Source organism: Diadema setosum, chromosome 5 (genome assembly GCF_964275005.1).
Source record: "Diadema setosum chromosome 5, eeDiaSeto1, whole genome shotgun sequence".
In the NCBI taxonomy this organism is placed as follows: Eukaryota; Metazoa; Echinodermata; class Echinoidea; order Diadematoida; family Diadematidae; genus Diadema; species Diadema setosum.
In genome coordinates, this window is record NC_092689.1 from 21,351,892 (window position 1) to 21,376,339 (window position 24,448).

The 24,448-nt window shown below is 39.4% G+C and overlaps 1 protein-coding gene across 1 annotated transcript in view; it reads left to right on the forward strand.

The window, feature by feature from the left end:
- The window catches only part of LOC140228636 (wee1-like protein kinase 2), a 173,856-nt gene that overhangs the window by 141,375 nt on the left and 8,033 nt on the right, over nucleotides 1-24,448 (forward strand). Inside the window, exon 9 of the mRNA XM_072308884.1 lies at nucleotides 20,364-20,509. Within this exon, the coding sequence (XP_072164985.1) occupies nucleotides 20,364-20,509 (146 nt within the window). The remainder of the gene's footprint in view (nucleotides 1-20,363; nucleotides 20,510-24,448) is intronic.

Here is a 24,448-nt window from a genome sequence, read left to right on the forward strand (position 1 = left end):
AAAGTTAACATTATCAGTATACGAAAGCGTGCAAGAGCTCTGAGTTCGCGTTCTTAGACTGTGGTTTCCTTGCCATGCTAAACAATTCTTTTACAAACTTTAGATATGCGCCGCTATTTCGCAAAGCTGCTGAGGCAGTTTAGACATGGATCTCTTGACCGTCAGGTACACACAACAAACAACTGTCCTTCCAACATTCCTATGACTAAAGTGAAGACGCATTCCTTACGAAGTGACACAGCCTTCTGTCACTTTCTGAAATAATACACGTGCAAAGACTCTGCTGATCAGGATTAAATGTCGTATGTTACAAGTATCACGAGGTGAAGATGGGACTTTGATTATACTTGTCTTCCGATTTCTCTCTGTAATCCCTGCCAAACCCATCCAATCCTCCCCCACCCCCCATAGACATAGAAAGACATCACACGGAGTCTTGCTGACCTATAAGAAAATAGGCCCACACATTACATTTTGCCGATTAACAAATAGCCAGGTCAATTATTGTTGCACAAGTTGTCATACGCTTTGCAAAAAGTAGGCTTACTTTCAGTCTTCACTGATGAGCTCTAAACAGCCCATTACATAACCAGGGAAGAGGGATAATTACATAGATAGTTTAAATTAGTTTTCTTAACCCGTTCCTCCCACAATTCTCCAGAGCCTGAAATGCTCAAAAGCGAGATTCTCTTTGCAGGTCAACTTGAGAATGGACAGGTTGGTATTCCTCCTGTGCGGAAGCAGTCAAGCTGTAGGCCTATACATGTATCCCCTTTCCATGGTCAACTACATGTGCCATCAAACAATGAAAGTATCGATCGGGCACCAGGTACACATAGGTATGAATAGACATTGCGCTAATGGGCTCACAAACTCTTTTGTTGTACACATGAATATTGTCACTGGAGGCAAGTATCTACTGAGCTGAGCCTCTATCGCTGTGTACATCTTCATTTGAGTTTATTGCGAAACAAGCACACACGGATTAGTAACGGCATTGCACAAAACCCAAATCTCTTGAGAGATTTTGAAAGAGCGGGATCCGAAACCTGGACCCGTTTCTAGACACTGTACGTTTTAAATTTGATTTGAAAAAACAAACGCATATTCCCCAAAGTGCATGCAACTTTGCGATTTAAATTCAAGTGCGTTGCTGTGAAGATATGCGTGTGAATTCGTATGATTCTGTCGAGATAATTTTTCATTGCCGACTGAGTTGAAATAGGATGTGTGATTTTTCCTTCCCTAAGTCGCCATATTTTTATTTGTTTTGCTTAAATTTCTATTGCCATACTCTGAAAATGAATTGTTCTCGCTCTCTGATTCGCAACATTACCGCTCTGTACGGCGCGGGCCAGTCTCAAATAAAAAGAAGAAGAAAAAATTGTTAATCCGGAAATGACATCTTTCGGATTACTAACCTTCGTAAAGATAAATATTTTTCCATCGTCGGACTTATTTAACTTTGGACTGAGATTTAAACCTTCGGAATAGCGAACTGCAGTTACAATAATTTGCTACTATTTTTTCATTGACATTTCGTGAAGCACGATGCGTTTCGGTAGTTTGAAACGTGTAAATGTTGCGATGTCTTTCCCCTGCTAGTGCAGACTAAGTTCAGTCACGGCGAAAGTTCCGTTACGAAATAAAAAATGATTCAAGTCTTTTCAACAATAGCACGCTTCGGTATAGATTTTTATGCGTTTAAACGCAGTTTCTAGTTTCGTACAGAAACCGCAAGTCTTTTCTGCAACGCTCTTGCGTTTTAAATACAGCGTTGCTTGTGATTTGATGGACTTGCATTTGACTTTTAGAATTGCTTTTAAACGCAATTGAGTTTAAGTTTCTTACAATTTTCTAGTGTCGGATCATTATCAAACGCAAGTCTTTTCAGCGTTCCGTGTGATTTGTTGGACTTGCATTTGATTTTTGGGGTTGCGTTTAATTCTTAATTTTGCGTACAAAGTAAAAAATGATGCAGGTCTTTTCAACAATAACTCACTTCCGTAGATGTTTAGAGATGCGTTTAAACGCAGTTTCTTATAATTTCGTACAAAAACTGCATGTCTTCTCTGCAATGCTCTTGCGTTTAGATACAGCGTCGCGTGTGATTTGATGGACTTGCATTTGATTTTACAATATAGAATCGCGTTGAAACGCAACTGAGTTTTGAAGAAGTTCCCTACAATTTTCAAGTTTCGTATGATAATCAAACGCAAGTCTATTCAGCGTTCCGCGTGATCACAAGGACTTGCAATTGCGTTTGATTTTCAGAGCTGCGTTTAATTTTTGATTTTGCGTACGAAAAAACAAACAAAATAATGCAAGACTTTTCAACAATAACGCACCTCCGTAGATGTTAAGAGATGCTTTTAACCACAGTTTCTAGTTTCTTACGAAAACCACAAGTCTTCCCTGCAACGCTCTTACATTTGAATACAGCGTTGCGCGTGATTTGATGGACTTCATTTGACTTTAAGAGTTGCATTTCAACGCAATTGAGTTTCAGGTTTGTACAACTATTTTCTAGTTTCATATGATTATCAAACGCAAGCCTTTTCAGCAACGCACTTGCGTTTATGTGCAAAGTTGCTCGTGATTTGATACACCTGCATTTAATTTTCAGTTGCATTTAATTACATGTAGTTGCATTTGATTAATTTTCTAAAAACGCTTCAGAATAATTAACGTTAGAATATTCAGATAAACAGAAACACCTACACGTGTATCATGTTCTGATAATGATTTTCTACTAGGACCTTTATGTGTACACAGTTTGTGCATTTTGAGAATAACGAGCAGGAGAAAAGGGGGAAAGTGAACTGCTTTGGGCAGGCAACTACATGTAATTCTCCAAAGAATGTAAATGAATGTATGCCATTTCATTTCTGGCGTACAAGACAATGGACGCATGGCGCGAACGCTACCACGCCGTACACTAGCGAATTACCGATTAGAAATGCAGCGAATCAGAGCGGGAAAACAATTCTTTTTCAGAGAATGACAATAAGATTTTGAGCGAAAAAAAATTATGTCGACTTAGACGAGGGAATAAACACGTATTTCAGCTCAGTTGGCACTAAAAAATCAGGTCGACTTACGTGAGTTGTCGACTTCTACTAAGACGAAGAAATTTTCAAGGAATAACAAAGGCAAAAATCGGGACTTTTTTATCGTGTCGACTTTACTGTACTACAGCTCCATAGTTTCAGCAGAGCCAGATGTGTATGTACCTCCCTGGTTTCAGGCAGGTAGCTCTCATCAGCTAGCTCTCGCCAACTCCAGCACGTGTCTCCATCAGCATGCACGTATTATACAGCACAGGGTTACTATACCTAGCCCCTGTTCCCAGGCCCCATGCAATTGACACGATGTTTACGACCCGTTCAGCGCGTACGCAAATTCCTTTACCCTGCGGTTTTGCCTGGCGGCAAACCTGCTTTGAAGTTCCTGGAAATTTCCACCAGCCTGGTTGCCTGGCTGGCACGGCCATGGGTGTTAGGTTGCCGTCAATCTACCTAGCTATTGTGAATGTTTTCTTAATACACTTGTCACTTCATTACACACATTTTGCTTCACCTGAGAAGCTGCTTACAAGAGTGGTCTCACGCTCATGTAAGGGGAATAAATACTATTTCGGATACTATTTCGGTTACTTTTTGATTACGCCTCTCATCGACGCAAATTAAGGTAATCACAGCGTTATGCGTAATAGTGCGATGCCTTTGGTGGTTTCATTTGTTTGCTAGTTTGTCCGTTTTTGTAAGCTTCCATGAAATCAACTGTGTATTAAAGTGTTCAGCACAAGACAAAGGGAAGACTTAATCCGGGCGTTCCCGAACGCTGGCTACATGGAGCGATGGCTTCGTGGTCGATTGGGTGCAGTGAAGTTGACGCTATTGTGTTGGAAACAAAGGCACTAAACAAAAGACTTTTAAGCTGGCGTTCCCGAACGCGGACGGCATGGGCACATGCCAAGCTCGAGCCAAGCTGGCTACTTAACAGATAAGAAGGCATGCCGGACGCGGGCGAACGCTCGTGATAGTAAATCTGTCACGCCTTAATACAAATGAGAATACTTGAAGTTTCTGATCTTTGATGAAATATTGGATTTGCTAGACAGCAGAAAAGAACTTATGGTGGGCTTGTTTCACGCACCTTGCATGCACATATTAACATCTTAAAAGACTACAGGATTATTAAAAAACACACCAGGTTTTCCTTAAAGAAGGATTTGAGTTTATTGAAAAGAAAAAATGCAGATGTAATTTTTTTTTCATAGCTAATAGTGTTACTCTTTAAGGTTCATTTTTAGACAAAATGCTAGAGTCAGTTGAATTCGAGATTTAGACGACAACCCTTGCAATGTGATTTTTGTCATTGATGCCCCTGTCTTTGTCATCATCACTGAAGTCAAATGTATTTAAGCAGATGTTTCCTGATTTAAAAAACCTTTTTTACTTCTGGAGTCTCCGAAAGAGACTACATTGAGAGACCCGCTTTGCGCACGCGCAGTCATATCGCTTTTCTACGCACGAGTATTTGAACGTAGTTCCCCTATCGCAGTCGAAAATTCTGATTTTTTATCGCGTTTTAGCGGTTCTAGAAACCAGCAGTTAGTGGAATTTAGATTCCCGCAATCTTCCTATATCGTACAACGATTATTCGGTGCTTAGCAAGGCGGCAAGCACAGCCTCTTCTAGCGGCCTCATAACACGAAAGTCACGTGGTGGCTACATCGTGATGGAGGCACAACAGCTCCAACAGCTGCATCATCCGGCTAAGCCCGGCGCAGCGGAAAGCATCAACGTTGCAAAGAACGTTCCTCTCTGACAGACAAAAATGTCAAGCTGAAAAAGAAACTAGTTAAGTCGGATACGGTTTCCGATACTAACATGGCGGGTAAAGTGCCGCAATCAAAGCAGAGCCCAAAGACAGCCGAAAAATCCTCGGATGTCGAGGACAGACTATCGAGACTGGAAAGTCTTCTGAGTAAAGTGGTCGACGCGCTGCCCAGTGTAAACTCCATGCCGAAACCGGCATCGCGCCATTTTGTGGCGTACGATGAGGCGCACAGCGCCGGACAGTGTGAAATTCCTATGGAAACTGATTTTCAGCAGTGCGGGGAGCCGCACGTGCGTGACACGGGCGAAGCCAACAGGGAAGAAGGCGAATTTGCGTCAGACGCGGCAGACGTGCAAGAAATTCCCGTTCTCGCAGCAAAATTTGCCAAGCCAGGTGATACGGGGCTACCGGTGGAGGAGGACTTAGCCAGCTCTACTGCTTACCTCATCAGCCACCCGCTAGAAGAAAAAGTGTTGGAAGAGACGGCATCTAAGTATCCAGCCCCAAGCAACTGTGTTTACCTCGCTACACTGAAGGTGAACGGGGCTATCTGTACATGTACTTGTGTGCAATGTATTCCAAGGAAAGCTCCAGTGGCAGTCGGAGGTCGAGTGAGGCTTTTTTACAGGCGATGGTGCCAAATCACAGCTGATCCATTTATTTTGGCAGCAATCAGGGGTTACAAAATTGAGTTTGAAGAAGCATGTATGCCCCTAGGAGGGATAAGCCCTTCATTCAATACAAACCAAACCAGCACAATTCAGCTTGTATTGACAGAGATCGCAAGCTTACTGACTAAGAATGTTATCGAAGAATGTGGTCATAAAGAAGGAGAATTTCTCTCCAACATTTTCACACGACCCAAGAAAAATGGGGGTGTCCGACTAATACTTGATTTGTCAGATTTGAACATGTGTGTGAGCGTACAACATTTCAAAATGGATAACATTCATACAGCTGCCCTTTTAATCTCCTCAGGAGATTTCCTAGCCTCAGTCGACCTCCGAGATGCTTACTACTACATCCCAATAGACACTGAATACAGAAAATTCTTGAAATTTCCATGGAAAGGGAAATTTTACAGATTCGAAGTCCTACCAAATGGGCTCAGCACAGCACCCAGACTTTTCACCAAGCTCATGAAACCTGTTTTCGCTACACTGAGAGAAATGAGGCACATAGTATTAGGCTTCCTTGATGATTATCGGAGAGTCAATAGAACAAGCAAAGGAGGCTGTACGTGCCACCACAAATCTCCTGTCTGAACTAGGTTTCGTAGTCCACGAGGAGAAATCTGTGCTAGAACCCCAACAAGAGCACACATTCCTAGGGTTTAAGCTGCACACGGGTGATATGACTATCTCCCTGCCAGAAGAGAAAATGCAGGACATTATCACAGTCTGTTCAGACTTGCTTGACAATACTAGACCCACAATCAGGCAGTTGTCACATGTTATCGGGAAGATAATAGCTACTTTCCCTGGAGTCCAACATGGCCCTTTTTTTTTTTACAGATGCCTAGAACATGACAAAATTGCCGCCCTTAAAGCTAACAAAGGCCATTTTGACAGACCTATGAAGCTGTCATTAGAAGGGAAAGAAGAGCTCAAATGGTGGATTAATCATGTTATTAAGCGTAACAGACCTACACTTGAGCTGCGTACAGACGCTAGTGGGCTTGGTTGGGGAGCCACAAATCTGTCCTTGGAAACAGGAGGCAGATGGAACGATCTTGAAATGAAAAGAGCTAGAAAGAATGATATCAATTACCTGGAAACATTGGCAGCCGGGTTTGGACTGAAGTCCTTTTGCTCTTCTTTACATGATGTTCATGTCCTCCTTAGGTCAGACAACACAACAGCAGTTGCTTATTTGAATAACATGGGAGGTATTAAGTCCAAGGACTGTGACAGTGCAGCTAGAGACATCTGGAGGTGGTGCATGGAACGTAATATTTGGGTTACTGCAGCACACCTTCCAGGGAGTGAGAATACTGAGGCAGACAGCAGGTCTAGAAAGTTCAGTGACCGAAATGAATGGATGCTTAACAAGCAAGCCTTTAACAAACTATTTTCAGTTTTTGGGCTTCCAGACACCGATCTCTTTGCTTCCAGACTAAACAACCAACTTGAGTGATATGTCACTTGGTTGCCAGATCCAAATGCAGAAGCCGTAGATGCATTTACGTTGGATTGGAGAGAATTCAAATTCTATGCCTTTCCCTCATTCTGTCTCATCCCAAGATGTCTTCAAAAAATGAGGACAGATAGAGCTGAAGGCATAATGGTAGTGCCAAATTGGCCCACACAGGCATGGTTTCCTAAGCTGAAAAGGATGTTAAAGGGTGAAGCAGTGCTAATTACAAGGAGTAGGAACCTATTAACGCAACCTGTAACGCATGAACCACATCCCTTGTATGATCAAATTGATCTTCTCTGTTGCAGGTTATGCGGCAGCCCTTCGAAAGGACAGGACTAAAGAAGGAAATTGTGGACATTTTGGCCGCTTCTTGGAGTTTTCCATCTCCGAACCCCAAGACCTCGCTATGTAGATACTTGGGATGTAAATATTGTGTCTTGCTATCTCAGAAAGCTGTCACCAGCAAATGCACTGAGCCTACGAGATCTCACCAAAAAGCTATGCATGCTCATGGCTCTCATCTCAACACAGAGAGCACAGTCATTGCAGCTCCTGAATTTGGACAACATGATACTCAAGGGATCATCAGTTACATTTCATTTCAGTGAGCTACTGAAACAAAATAGGCCGGGAAACGCTGGCTTCACACTGAGCATGAGAGCCTACCCCCCAGATCGTCGATTGTGCGTTGTCAACTACATCAAAGCCTACATGCGGAGGACTGAGGAAATTCGAGGTCAAGAGCCTTTATTAGTTTTCGCAGACCCCATGCGAAAGTAACGTCACAAACCATCTCCTGGTGGATCAAAGATGTTATGGCAGCGGCAGGAATCAACACTTTAAAATATAAGGCTCACTCAACAAGAGCAGCTGCGACGTCAGCTGCACACAGAGCAGACTTGCAAGTTTCGTTCATCCTTGAGAAGGCAGGCTGGACGAATGAAGAAACTTTCAGAAAGTTCTACAGCAAACCCTTGCTCGATGATGGGAGCAAGTGTCTCACAACTGCTCTACTAAAGAAATGACCAGACAAGGTGAACAATTTACCCTTTTTGGTAAATGACAATTCATAGAGTCATTTCTGTTATCTTTCTTAATAAACAAATATGGCTGCTGGGCTTCAAAATCTCAATGTAGTCTCTTTCGGAGACTCCATAAGTAAAATAGAAAGATTAAATGAGAACTTACCTGTTTGAAATTTGATCTTTATTTTACGAGGGAGTTGTGGGAAGAGAATACATTCCCTCCTCTCCCTCCCAAAGTTTTCAAACTTGAGGCTAAGTTCTCCATAATATTTCAAATATCCAGCAGCCACATTTGATGCTTCGAAAAATGACTGCGCGTGCGCAAAGCGGGTCTCTCAATGTATTCTCTTCCTACAACTCCCTCGTAAAATAAAGATCAAATTTCAAACAGGTAAGTTCTCATTTAATCTTTCTATTAAATTTCTGATTTTACATGAAATATATACGGGGTTCTTATTTCACACTCAGCACATGCCCTCCTGAACGTTTACAGAAGATGTCGGGATCAAAATAATGCTTCATTTGTTCCTTTTTTTATCAAAGATGCCTTTAACCCTAACTTACCTGGGGGGGGGGGGGGCCATAATGACCCCCCTCGACACTTCACGCAATATCTCTGCAACGGGAGAACCCATCCACACGGCGATTCATGACAATTTACCTTGAAGCCTCGCGCAACTTTTAAGACCAAACTTGCGACATCCGGGTACACGGTTCCAAAGTGACACAACATTATGTAAGTGCTTGTCAGACCCAAAATTGCTCAAAAACGTGATTTTGTGTACAAAACACCAACAAAAAGTAAAAAAACAAAGAAATACATAAGAAATTATAAAACAATAAAATACATAAATGAAAATTGATACCAATTTTTTTTTCTACCTAAATTTAATCAGAATTCACCAAAGAGTCTTCAAGCAAAAAAATTTGAAGTTTGGGGGCTTTATTTAATGATTTACAGCCAAATTCTAATTTTATGCATAAATTAACATAATTGATTCATATAAAATAAAATAGAGCGATTTATTGAAATTTATCTACACACAGCCTAATAGATTGCATCATGAGTCACTCGCGTGTCCATTTTCGCAACGAACGCGAAATCCGCGGCCGAGATCATAAGGGGGGGGCCATTATCTAAAGTACTACGAAGTTAGATTTAAAAAAAATTGTCATTTATGCTAAATTATGCTAATTTATGCATAATGATGCATGAAATCGGACAATTTGGTATAAATCACTAAATAAAGCTCGAAATGGGCACATTTTTTTGTCTAAATATTCTTTTTAGTGTCCTAAGCAAATATAAGAGAAAAAAATTGAGCTATCCGAAAAAATTTCTGAAGTATTTTATTGTTTTTTGAATTTCTTATGTATTTCCTTGTTTTTTTGACTTTATGTTTTTCATTGTTTTTTCTATGAAACTTGTCTGCGACATTGTTCCGAACAAGAAAATATGTTATTAATTGATTTTAATCAATAAAACCCCAAAATAATCATGCTTTTATGAAATTTGACTGTGAGCACAGTTTCCATATTGAAATTATACACGAATTCACGTTTTTGAGCAATTTTTGGTCTGACATGCATGTACATATTTATGCGAAACTTTGGAACTGCGCGCCCGGGCATCGCAAATTTGGTGTCAAAAGATGCGGGAGACTCGACAGAAAAAAATCATGAAACGTCGCGGCAATAGCTTTCCACGTTAGCGATACATCGCGCGGCCCCCCCCCCCCCCCCCCCGGCCTAGTTAGGGTTAAAGGGACTGTACAGTACTGATTGAGGTGGGGATTCCAGTTTATAACATTCCTTAGTGAGATAATGAGAAACCTCTTATGGAATATGAAAGAGCATGTAATTTTAAGAAGGATTCAATGTTTATTTGATGACAGTTGGTTTTCAAATGGCTGAGATATCCAAAAAAGTGATAATAATGAAAGGCAACAGGCCACGTCTTTTATTATTAGAGTTGGGCTATAGAGGGTGACATTTTCAGAACATGCTCATCACACCTTAGTTTGATGACTTTGTGCCTACTTACACCAGTTTTGAAAAACAAATGCGAAATCCAGGGTGCCCCGGCCGAAATCGTTAAAAATACAAGATGGTGCCGTTTCGGCTTAAAAAAGACATTTTTGGCCAGAACTTGGCTACTTTTTGGTCAGTTGTGATGGTTTTAGTGTCTAACCCCATGTTTTAGGGGTCAAGGAAATGAAATATAATGATAATTTTAGTGTAAAACCAGATCTTCCACATGATACTCACCTTTTTCCCATATTTAGGGTTAAATTTTCCTTGTCCTTTTACCCCTACCACACCCGCCATTTTTTGCACTTTTTTCTGTATTTTCTTTTTAAAAGTCATGTTATCTACCATACTCTCAATAACAAGTTCTAGCTATCAATCTGGTGTTTTCTACCAAAGATACAACAAGAAATATACTTATAAATAACTTACGTTATACGTGTATGTGTCATGCAGATACCGGTATGTGGCTGGTGTATTCAGGATGCATGGTAACTGTGCAACCAGTGCTAATGCTGTATCTGCTTTATAGTGCCCAATTGACCGTTGGTCATTAGACCTTTAACAATAGTCAAAGTGTATAATTCTACTGTAAGGTGTACAATTTTGTAAAATGACTTGAATAGACCTATGATATATGCCAATTGAGGGTATCGCCAATACGTAGGTGCCGTGCGCAGAGCAGCGTTTTAGATGCATTATGGGATAGCTCATGGGACAAACTTGCTCCGGTTTTGGCTGCACATGCACTTTACATCACGCTCTGTCTTTATAAAGAGGTATTTTTTGTTGAAGATTTCTTCACTTTCCATCATGTGACCAGCACATTGAAGCCTTGCAGTAGTGAACCATGACTCTAGTGACCGCAAATCAGTAAAGCTTAGACACTTTCAACTCTTTTAAGCTGACTTATAGCCAAGGAAAAAAGGGCTAACAACGGAAAAGTAGACAAAGCACTCCATTGAATCGTATGGGAACTGCGACTCGCGTGAGACAACCGGAAGCGAACAAGGGACTGAGGAATCCCACAGTGCACCTGTGACAGAGCTCTTCAGCGTGCGCAGGAGTTTTTTACGTCATTGGCGATAGCGAGAATTGTCCAGCACAAAGGTACATGTATCTGTTTTGACTGGATGATGTACATGTACATTGTATCTGCCGTCTTGCCTAGAAAACACATTTTTTCCATAACTCAGTCATTTTTTTCATCTTTTAGCCTAGTTTTTGTGTTTCACCATCACCACTTATTTCTCATGCCTGCTTTTCCCTTCCATGTACGGTATATTGCTGTACTTTCGTAAAGCAGCAAGAGTCCTCACGTTTGATGGGAAATTTGATACCATTTGAGTGATTATCCAACCAGATCTATGACAAACAAATGTTATGTACGATGTATGTTCCTCACATAGCATCATAATGGTAAATTCATCATCTCACTCTCTGTGACTGAAAGTGCCTAAAGCTGAGGTACGTAATTAAGACTTTATCAGTTATTTCCAGTTCTCTTTTCCAATTCCAAAATGTGGCCCAAGCACAACAAGCAGTTAAGTATGTGCATAGGCTGACGAATTCAAGGAATGCCTGGATACCTGAGATCTCACCAAATTCAAAGCTATTTTATGTGGAGAGCTGTATAGTAATACCACAGACTCATATCCCATCGAGATTAGGCCAAAAAAAAAAAAAAATGGTTTGTTTGCCCTTCGCGACCGACCGAAAATCACGGAAATTTCGGATCGCGTTTTTTTTTTCTTTTTTTTTTTTTTGCTCTTTCAAGTTTATTTTTTTCCACAAATTTCATCTTCTACAAATTTGTGAATGGTTTTAAACCCAAAATTATCCATTTTAAGCTAGAGAAAGAATAAAAAAAAGTCTAAAAATGTTTTTTTTTTTTTTTCATCTCATCGACCCGTCGTAATTGTGTTCGGGAAGGGCGGGTCCACAGGCTACGTTTTATAGCATGCATTGCATGCTACAATGTAGCTACCTTTTTGGCTCACATGCGTGCACATGCACGAAATCCAATCAATGCATGTATATATGCACTTAGTACAGGGCTGCACACTGGCGACCAGTTATTCGTGCTAGCTTGCGCATTGGCGCTGCTCACGCACTGCCATGCCATGCAATACATGCAAAGCATGTACAGTGTAACTGCTTTTCGTTTGCTTGCGATCGGCGGTCATGCCAGACAAGAAGCATTGATAGAATTAGAAGCGCACGCATTTCTGGGTCATTTTACTCACGATCCGATCCGCAGTGTGGCAGTTGACATGTTAGAACTAATTTACTTGTGTCGATTTTTAGAAAAGTAAAAACATATTCGATATTCAGCGATACAGTAAATGGATCTGATTGCGTTCAGTTTCATTTTACACAGTCATTTCACAAATGAATATTTTCATTCGTTCAGAATGATCTCACAATGAAGATAGGCGCAAAAAGGATCACGAAATCGGCCCTTCCGTGTACTTTTTAAGAACGCATGCACAAAATGTGAAGAGATAATACTAGGGAGAAAAAAAAAATCATGAAATCATCGCAGTCCCACTTACATATTTGAGGTAGAAATCGTGCCAAAAAGGATCATGAATTCGGCCGGCCGCGTCGTACACCTTTCAAAAGCTCATGTACGAAATGCGAAGAGATTATAGAGGAGAAAAAAAAAAAGGACACATTTGGTACGTGCAGCCGAATAAAAATTCATGAAATCAACGCAATCCCGTTGAAATTTGAGGAAATAACAGGTGCAAAAAGGATCTTGAATTCAGTCCTGCATGCCGTGTTGGTTATCAAAACGCATGCACAAATGCAACGAGATTATCGGGAGAAAAATAAAAAACACATTTTTACCCTTCTGGTGCGTGCAGTACAAAAGATTACATCCGAAGTAATTAATGAAATCGCCACAAACCCACTGATATTTGAGGTAGAAATAGGCGCAAAAAGGAACGTGAATTCGGCCGTGTCGTATACCTTTTAAGAACGCATGTACGAAATGGGAAGAGATTAGCGGGAGAAAAATAAAGGACACATTTTCATCCCCTTTTGGCGCTTGCATCATATAGATTACAGCCGAGTAGTAATTCATGAAAATTTCGCAATCCCGTTGAAATTTGAGTAAACAATAATAGCCGCAAAAAGAATCTCGAATTCAGCCCTGCATGCAGTGTATAGTTTTGAAAACGCATGCACAAATGCGAAGAGATTATCGGGAGAAAAACAAAGAACGCATTTTCAACCCTTCTGGTGCATGTATCACAAAAGATTACAGCCGAAATAATTAATGAAATATCGCATTCCCGCTGATATTTGATGTAGAAATAGGCGCTAAAAGGATCGTAAATTCGGCCGTGTCGTATATGCATGTACGAAATGCGAAGAGATTATAGGGAGAAAAATACAGGACACATTTTCAACCCCTTTTGGCCCAGGCATCATAAAGATTACAGCCGAATAATAATTCATAAAATCATCGCAATCCCGTTGAAGTTTGAGGAAAGTTGAGAGGAGAGTTGAGGAAACAATAGGCGCAAAAAGAATCATGATTTTTGGCCGTGTCGTATATCTTTTAAGAACGCATTTACGGAATGCGAAGAGATTATGGGGAGAAAAATGAACGCATTTTCAACCATTCTAGCTGGTGCGTGCATCACAAAAGATTACATCCGAAGTAATTTATGAAATCGTCACAATCCCGCTGACATTTGAGGTAGAAATAGGCGCAAAAAAGTATTGTGAATTCGGCCGTGTGGTACATCTTTTAAGAACGCACTTACGAAATTCGAAGAGTTTATCGGGAAAAAATAAAGGACGCATTTTCAACCCCTTTTGGCGCGTGCATCGTAAAATATTACAGCCGAAGTAATTTATGAAATCGTCACAATCCCGCTAATATTTGAGGTGGGAATGGGTGCAAAAAGGATTGCGAATTCGGCCCTGCATGTCGTGTACCTTTCAAGAACGCATGCACAAATGCGAAGAGATTATCAGGAGAAAAATAAAGAACCCCTTGTATCACGTGCATCAGAAAATATCACAGCTAAAATAATTCATTAGATCATAGGAATCCAACTGACCACCAAGAGCAGGTTACGCAGCAAGTTCGTGCGCTGATGTTTGGAAAAAGCCACAAACAATACAATTTGATTTTGTTCATTATCAGTTTACACTAATTCACAAACAAACATTCTAATTTTTTTCTGTCTTTATTTTTAAATTTCTTGTGCAATAAATAATGCAAGTTTAAAAAAAAAAATATTAAGCTGTAAAATGTACATGAGGGGGGGGGGTACATCCATAAAAAACAAGAAAATAAGTTTGCAAGTCATTTAATGTTTTTTATGTTGTCGTTGTTGACCGGTAAATTTTCTGTTCGGACCTGTAAAAAATGGTAAAACGGGGCATTTAGCGGTCCGACAGAGACATGTCGGACCAGCAGAAAAAATGGGTTAGTGTGCAGCCCTTCACAAGATGGCTACTTTTGCAGCATCCGTTACCAGCTGTCATGGCACCAAAACTGTTTGGAGTTCAGTTGCCAGCATCTCACTGGAAGGTACTTTTTTGGAGCTGTTTGCAAAATTTAACAAAGATGAACGTTATAAGTGTTTGTCAGTGAGTGTTTCTGCCTCGCGTACCGGGCCCTGGCAAGACGTAAATTTGAATGAATCTCTTGGAGTTTTGAGTGCATTGACATGGAAAAAAGGGTACCCTGTATTTAAAAAAAAAAAACAAAAAAACGACCTACTGACCCTCTTGGGTTTTGACAATTAAGGGCAAACAAACAATTTTTTTTTTTTTTTGGCCTTATTGTGCACCCACATGTGTATAAGGTCTTGATACCAAATCTCTGAGATGGAAATGAAGGTGAACTTGACTCTTCTAGTGACTGGAGGAGAGTCTGGTAATCTCCCTGCCCCTGATCTGCCTACTGAAGATGACATGGTGAATGCATTCAATCTAAAGTCAACCAATGGCATCATACAACCAACTGCCCATTCCAACGTTGAAGAAACTCTTGATAGTGAACTGGGCATCAATGATTCCGCATTGTGATATTGGATTACATACAAAGGTGCACGAAACTGGTACCTTGGTATGTGTTGAGACCAAGAGCATAAGGCATATGGAATCGAGCACATGGAAAGAATGAAAGGCACAGATCAGTTTCAGCACTAGTGATGCCTAAAGCAAGCTGATGTACAGACAGTACTGCTGATGCAGATTCTGTATAATATATTGGCTCATGGGATTATGCATCATCCAGCCGAAACATTACCTTTGAGCTGGATAATAATGGCATATCATAGAAGGCTTATTCAAGTCATTTTAAAATTCAGTTTGTGCACCTCCAGTAGAACTGTGCATTACAGTGTATGACTACACGTCTAATGACCAAATGTTAATTAGCACTACAAAGCAGATACAGTATTAGCACTGGCTTCACAGTTACACTGTACCATGCATCCTGAATGCACCAGCCACATATCGTCGCTTGGGTGACAAGACCTTGTATCTGCAATTTTGGTGAAAATGACTTTTTTGCATTTATGGTCAAATAAGCGGTTAAGTGATGTCCTGTCCAAATTCTAGTTGTCTTACCCCCAAAATGAAGCCACCATGGCACGTCAAAGCAACGGCTGTCCCATTCGTTATAGTGCTTTAGCCGCCATGTTTTTTGGCTCTCCTGAACATCTAGGGGTAATGGACAAGGAAAATTTACCCTAAATATGGGGAAAAGGTTAGTATCATGTGGAAGATTAGGTTTTACACTAAAATTATCATCATAATCCACTTCCTTGACCCCTAAAACATGCGGTTAGACACCAAAACCATCACAATAGACAAAAAAATAGCCAAGCTATAGCCAAAAATGTCTTTTTAAAGCCGAAACGGCGGCCATCTTGGATTTTTAACGATTTCGGCCGGGGCACCTCGGATTTCACATTTTTTTCGTTCTTTTTTTCAAAAATGGTGTCATCAGTAGGCACAAAGTCATCAAACTAAGGTGTGATGAGCATGTTCTGAAAATGTGACCTAAAATTGACCTTCATAGCCCACCTCTATTATTAGGATCTATTTGTTTCACCTTGTTTTTCGATATTTCAGCCATTTCTAAACCTATTTACATCAGATAAATTTTTGATACCCCTTAGAATTGCATGCTCTTTGATATCTCATAGAGTGGTTTCTAAATATCTCTCAAAACGTCAAACGGTAAAATATATAAAATGTGAACAATTGTTATGATAAAATTGTTTCTAGACTAAACTGTCTACAGTTTAGTGAGAGTCTACAGTTTAGTGAGAGAAATAGTGTTATCTCCTTATATTTTAGGCTTTATTGCAAATTTTTATAGTGGTAGGATGTTTTGTGACACAAATGGCCTACACATATGCATCAAATGTGATAAGTCAAACATTTTTTAAATCACTGCTCCCAGAGGTATGTAAACAGTACCTATAAAAGAGATTTAAAAGAATCCGTGCTATGTGGTAATTCTAGTCTTGGACGTCTTCTTCGTCTTCAATTTGGTGACTAACATCATCATTAAAAAGAATTGTGATCACTTCTTATTTCTCATTTTAAGGCAACTGTTGTTAAATCAGGTGATTGCTGATTGCAAAACATAATTAAATTTGTGAATTTACATAATAAAGGAATTTTGGTACATTTGGACATTTAAAAAAAAGGGGGGCATTTGGGAGGCTTATTTCCAGATACTGCACATGTGCACTTGAATGTCAAGAAAAGATGATAGGATTACAATTAGGCCAGAAATTTTTATTTTCTTATAAAGGGATATTTATTTGATATCCAGACCAATTTTCAAGCCATTTAACTGATTTTCACCAAAACATACAAATTTAAAAATTGGGCAATTATATCGATAAAATTCAACAAAATTTGACAAACTTTGTGCAATCTGTCAAGTTTAAGCCTTTAAAGGGGATGGCTAGTAACTGATCAGTGGGAATCAGTGGGAATGCTGGGGATGATTGTTCCAATCCTTGTGGGATTCATTTAAGAGTACATTATATATCTATTCTTGTGTGAAAATAATTTGCTTCGATCAGAATGGTCTCATATTCAAGTAATGTGCAGTTTAATGTTTCCAGGTTAGCATGCCTGTACAGAGTTACTTGAATATAAGACCATTCTGAAGCAAATTATTTTCACACTAGAATAGATATATAATGTACTCTTAAATGAATCCCACAAGGATTGGAACAATCATCCCCCAGCATTCCCACTGATTCCCACTGATCAGTTACTAGCCATCCCCTTTAAAGGCTTAAACTTGACAGATTGCACAAAGTTTGTCAAATTTTGTTGAATTTTATCGATATAATTGCCCAATTTTGTTGTCGATGACGACAATCTGAGGGCTTTTAGTGCCAAACTTTGCTTTGCATCATATTTCCCATATTCTGAGGTATCTAGAAATAACAAAATATTTGGTTATCATTGTAAAATAAAGGCATGGGGACCACTGAAATAGACTAATACCCAATTCCCATTCCCCCATTTTCTTACCTTTTAACATCACTTTTCTGACCCTATAGACCAAGGTCTACATGGAAAAAACAATGAATGTTAGGTGCAGAGGGGTGAAGGTTGACCCCCACCAGCCCATGGCCTATAGACTTTGTGGAGGAGTAATTGATTGGTATGGGGTTGAAATGAAATCAATTTTGTAGCCAGATATTGTGTCCAGTATCCAAGAATCGCAAGTTATTTTTGACCAATCATCTTTGAAAAGCTTGAGATTTCCAGCTCTGAACGGTTTAGGACTTACTAGTTTTATGACGGGAAGCTAGCCAAGGCTGCGGGCACCATATTGCGATGTGTATTGGTCAAAGTGTGCTGGGTTGATGGGGGTGGGCGTGGCGCTGTTGAGACTGCCCAAGACTGGGGGCAATGCTACTGCTTAGGAAATCTGTGGCTGGGCCTCTGGTTCTGCCAGGATGGTCGCTGTTTGTAGCCATAATAGGGTTGAAAAGGATTGGTTCACATCCTTTTTGGTCATTGCAACTTGCCAGCTTTGGTAGATACTTTCTGATCCACGTTGTATGCTTTCGTGACACTCGGATGTCTTTTCATAACAGTTTACTATCGAGTGAAATCAACTTCTGCACAAACCTTTTTATCTGGGGTTGAGAAAGGGTCTCAAGGGTCTCAAGCTAGCTCGTCAGCGTGTGCTCAGTTTATACGAAGCAAAGCCTGAAAGTGTCAGGCCATCGATGGCAAGTTGTTTGATTCCCTTTGTGTCAACGGGATGATTTTGTGTGCATGATCTGTGAATCTCAGATAGAATTTCCCCATAAGGTAGAAGACCCTTCACAACATTTTGTTGCAGCTTTTGAAAGCTCCTGTCAAGAACCCGGCCATGCCGGGGAGAGTCGCCCAAATTTTGCTCTCAATTTTTGGTGTGCAAGCTGCTTGAGCATTCAATGTCGTTTTATCAAGACTTTCATTCTTATGCGGCAGAGTGACCACCTTCATTAGTAAATCAGCCAATTTTTCAAATTTGGCCAGACAGAGATCAGAGTTGGAGTCGTATATGTCGTCAAAATCAAACTTGGTATCAGGCTTAGGTTGTGAGGGCATGACGTCCGAATCCAATTCAGCTGGGTCGTAATTCTTAGCAATATGACCATTAACTGTCGAGGCTGAGTCAAATTCTAAAAGTCTAAGACTGGTCCTTGCTTGACACCAACATTGATATATTGAAATTGTGAAGTACAATTGTCGATGGACACATATTGTTTTCTGTTTAACAAATAACTTTCAAACCAGTTTAATACATTGCCTTTGATTCCATAATTATACATTTTACTTATCAAAATTTTGTGATCAATCGTATCGAAGGCTTTTGATAAATCTAAAGGTTAATAATCCAATAATATTTTTCTCTTCAAAAGCCAAAGTAGCATTATTGACAAATTCTAAAAGGGCCATGAATGTGCTATATCCTTGTCTGAAACCAAATTGCCCTTGATGCAGGATTGCATTTTTATCCAAAAATGAAATTGTTTGTGTACCAACTTTTCGAAAACCTTTGAAAATGTGGACAAAATAGATTGAAATTGGTCTGTGGTTAGAACAAAGACGATCATCCCCAGATTTAAAGATTGGGATGACTTTTGCTATCTTCATATTACCCTTTTCAATTGAAGTATTAAAAATATGGCATAATGGGGATGCAATAAAATGAATGCATTTTTTTGACAATAAATGCATCTATGCCATCATACCCTGGACTTTTATTATCCTTTATACTTAATACAGCTGCTATTAAATCAGATTCAGAAATGGGGTTTAAAAAAAAACACAACATAGTATGTGATATCTTCTGTCTTAAATACTCTGAAAAATCATTATCAATAGAACATGAAGGCATATTTATCACCAATTTAGAACCTATTTACTAAAATGATTGTTAAATGAGTTCACAATGTTTTCTTTATCCTCAATCAGAACACCGTCTTTCATAATGCTTGCACATATAGTTTTGGGCGTACATACTCAGTACCCGCTGCATGCTATAAGGATTGGAACCAACACTTGCTGTCGGGCGAAAGCTCGGTGGTCTAGTGGAGATGACGCCTGTCCGGTGATCAGGAGGTCGTGGGTTCGAATCCCGCTCGAGTATGTACGCCCATGATTTTTTTATCATGGCTACTACTAAAACACTGATCAATTTTTTTTTTTCATCTCGACGGAAGAATTTCATGAATTTAATAATGCCACAGATGTTCAGATTAACGAACCCTTTTTCATTTTTGGATTAACAAACCTCTAGGTATAGGGAATTTGTGTGTTTCAGATTAGGGTCATGGGTCAAAGGTCAAGGTCAACTCCTCAAAATGTCATTATTTCCTTCTTATCTACATGTATGTAATGCCTGCATGATTTTTTTCTTGAAACTTAGTGTATGCATGTATTACCCAATACAGATTCTCTTGAAAGTGTCATGCCAAAAGGTCAAAGGTCAAGTGAAAGTGCTAAATTTCACTTCTTCTTTAAACTTATAAAAGGGTCAAAAGTTGGGTACAAATCCTCAAATCCCCAAATACCTGTACTCTTAGACAGTATAGCCATTCATCCTTAGTTCAAGGAAAGTGAACATTCAATGCATTTGTGACAAGCCTGTCATTTTAATATTTTGCCAGTTATGTGAAACTTGCCATCACACATTGTCAAGACATTTTGCTATAGACCTATTTGGAGAACCATGCATTATGGCGGAGGCATACCAGTCGCCATAGTGACATTTCTAGTTTAATGTTTTATTGCTCTGTTTATCTTTTTTCTTTTGCTCAGAGCATGATCCATCCTGACCCAGCCCAGCGTCCATCTGCTTCAGCCTTGGTCCAGCACTCTCTCCTGTGTCCAGACAGCAAGCAGTCTTTCACTAAACTCAAAAGAGAGCTAAATGTGGCAAAATTTCAGAATGCTGTTCTCTCAAGGTAGAGAGCAAAAAACTTTAATCATACTTGCATTAATTGTGCTCATCACCAACAGCAGCACACTCACGTTAATGGATGATTTGCAATTTTTGCCAAGAAGAGATGTATGCAGTCTGCAAATAGATTATATCTCATTCATTGATGTCACGGGTGAGGTTGCCTCTAAAACACAACGTACAAAAAACTTGTTGAACAGTAGCTCTGGCTTATGATAAGGACAAGAAGAAATAAATAGACTGTATTGGCATAATGCAACCAACCCTAAAAGTGTCCCTGACCCTAGAGATTAAAAACAAAAACAAAACAAAAAAACTTCGCTATCGCGATCACAATAGCACAATATTTTGATATTGAGAGTACAATCATCGCTTTGGCACAGTCGCCATCTTTTCTCGTTTGAGTTTCACAACTTCCATCTTTTTTTTAATGATTTATCTGCTTGTTTTTATTCAATCCACGAGTGTAATACAGTGAAACCCTGTTATATCGAGTTCGGTTATAACGAGGAACCGCTTATAACAAGGTGATCGCGTCGGTCCCGTTTTCCTTTGCGTGTAAACCTATGGCAGAACGAATCGGTTATAACGAGTTCGGTTATAACGAGATTCCGGTTATAACGAGGACATTTTCCGCGCATCATGATAAAGAAAAACATAAGAAATATGATCGGATATAATGAGGTACCATTTCTTGACTTGCCGCTTTTCAAACACGAGACAAATGAAACATTGAAAATCGAATTCACGCTATCCATGTCTTTTTCCCGTTTTGCAGAGAATGGTTCCTTCCATGTTTTCTTCTAAACCACGCAAAAAACACATTAATACCATTCGATGTTCCTACTAAATTATTAAACATAATCACCCGATTTTCTTTTTCGCGATATCACACGCGTGCGTAATGTTATAGGTCAGACCACAGCGCAACAAGGGAAAAAAGATAACGCACCCAAAGACTTTTCATGTAGCGACATTAGTGGCAAATATGGAATGGAATGCGTGTGCAACTCAACATTATATCCTTTCCATTTGTAGTCCAACTTCAAGTTCTTTTGCTGGTTAGCAAATACGAGTGTATGATTATAGCCGAAATAATTAATGAAATCGCGATCTCGCGTGGTGACAGTAGCGTAAAAATAGTTGAATAACGCAATCCTGTCGCATTTTTTTAAAGAACGGATGTATACAATGGAAAGGGATTTTCGGCAGATGATAAAGAACGCATCTTTAATCCTTTCGGGCGCAACGATAATACATTGCATGAGATTACAGCCAAAATGATTCATGAAATCATCGCATTCCCGCTGGGCACCAACAGCGTAAAATATCCTCGCAAGTTACGGTAAACGACGCACGAATGTTACTCTGAAATCATCGCGATCTCGCCGGATGACAGTAGTGTAAAAATAGTTGAATAACGCATGTTTAGTTACTTAATCGGTGTTCAGAAGAAGAAACAAACGTATTTAACAATTTGAATAGATCTGGGTTTGTTCATTATCACAATTTTAACAACGCATTTCACAATTAAGATTTTTCTTTCTTTCAAATGGTCTACGAGTAGCAGATTTGCGTAAAAAGGATCACAACCTTCTAAATTCAATCCTGTCGCTTATTTTTCAAGAACGGATGTACAAAACGCGAAGAGATTTTCAGAAGAAAATGAACAATGCATCTTTAATCCTTTCGGGTGCAACGAACATACATTATATAAGATTACAGCCGAAATGATTCATGAAATCATCGCATTCCCGCTGGGCACCAACAGCGTAAAAATACCCCGCAAGTTATGCTAAACGACGCCCGAATGTTACTCTGAAATCATCGCGATCTCGCCGGTCGACAGTAGCGTAAGAATAGTTGAATAACGCATACTTAGTCGGTGTTCAGAAAAAGAAACAAACGCATTTAACAATTTGAATAGATCTGGGTTTGTTCATTATCACAATTTTAACAACGCATTTCACAATGAAGATTTTCTTTCTTTCAGAATGGTCTATGAGGAACAGATCTGCGTAAAAAGGATCACAACCTTCTAAATTCAATCCTGTCGCTTATTTTTCAAGAACAGATGTACAAAACGCAAAGAGATTTTCGGAAGAAAATAAACAACGCATTTTAATCCTTTCGGGCGCAACGATCATACTTTGTATAAGAATACAGCCGAAATGATTCATGAAATTATCGCATTCCCACTTGACACCAACAACGTAAAAATACCTCGCAAGTAAAACGGTAAACAATGCATTTTATACAGTGTGATTTTAATATAATATAGGCCTACTTCTCAAGAACATAACGTGCACTATTATGCGAAGAGATTTTCGGAAGAAAAATAAAGAATTAACCTATTTCAACCCCGACTTTTTCGCCTAATTCACAAATAATTTCCCTTTATTCTCTCGATAACAACGATCCATAATTGTGTAATAACAACGCAAAGGATGTTCTTAACTTTCATTGTTGGGTATATTATGACGTCGTGTTTATGTTTTTCTTTGTTTTTGATGTGTACGGTTATAACGAGGTACCGGTTATAACGAGGTAATATCGCTGGTCCCACAGACCTCGTTATAACGGGGTTTCACTGTAGCATGATTTTTTTTTTCTTCTTTAGAACATTTTTTTTTTGATTCTTCACCATAATATGGAGTTGTACAGTGTTTGCTTCACTGCAAAGTGAGGCAGAAAAAAAAAAAAAAATTGACCTACCGTCCCTATTTTCATATGGCCTGTTACGCCAATACATTCTTTTTTTTCTTGGCCTAAGGTGATTTGTGAAAGCTCACTGAGCGCCTGTTGTTATTGTACAAATTGCAGCACTTAGGGTGGGATTTCACGGAGCACGCGAATGATTTGCGAAGGACGCGAATAGCAAAATCCAGCATTCGTATTTTAGTCTGCAAAAGATCGCCAAACGAACGTGAGGGTTCGGAAGCATCGTCAATTGTTCGCGAATGTCGTTTTTACTTCGGCGAGAATTTCAAAAAAGTTTGAAATTTTTTGCGAACCTTTTCCGCACACTTGGTCGTGATTTGCTCGTGAATTGTTCTTGAAAGTGTCTTTAAAGCCTCGTCATATGCGCAAGACCTTCGCAAGACACGCGCGATGTTCGCAAAATGTTTGTGAAACCCCAAACAGACTCCGAAACTTTGGAGAATGTCTCGCGTATCTTACGCGAAATCTGCGAAGTTTTTCCGATCATTTTACGACATAATCGCGAACTGTTCGCGTACCTTTTGAGACATTCTCGTGAACGTTTAGCGCACGTTTGGGGGATGTATGACCTATACGTTTTCTACAAATAAAAATCGTAACATACATCTAAACATCAAACAATTATTAACAACTATAGTAACAAAAGAAATTAAAGACTAGCAAAGAGAAATAAATGTTTGATATACAAAAAAAAATCGCAGAATACACTTAAAATTAATCTAAAATATGTAAAATTTCATTTGAACTATAAAGATTATGTGCAAAAAAAAAGATCAAATGCTTTACTAGTGGAGATATGGTCCAAGAAAAAAATGTAGGCAAGCACACGATATAGAAATGAGAGAAAAAGAAAGGAGAAATAGAGGAAAGAAAAAAAATCAACTCAAGACAGCTTCCACCTCTCCTTGGGTACATTTTCTCCCATGATTATTGAAAATTTTTCGTTGTTCGCATTTCCGTCGCGTGTTCTTCGTGTACGTAACATGCTGTACTTTAGCAATGATACACACGACATTCGCACATACGTCGTGGAAACTTCGCACAAATTTCGCAAGAATAGTTTTCGGCTTCATTGTCGGAAAACATTCGGAGGAAAAATATTGGATTTTGTCATTCGCGTCCCTCGCAAATCGTTCGCGTGCTCCGTGAAATCCCACCCTAACATGTATATCTCATGATTTCAAGATGCCATAACATATTTTTTGAAGTGATCACTCTACCG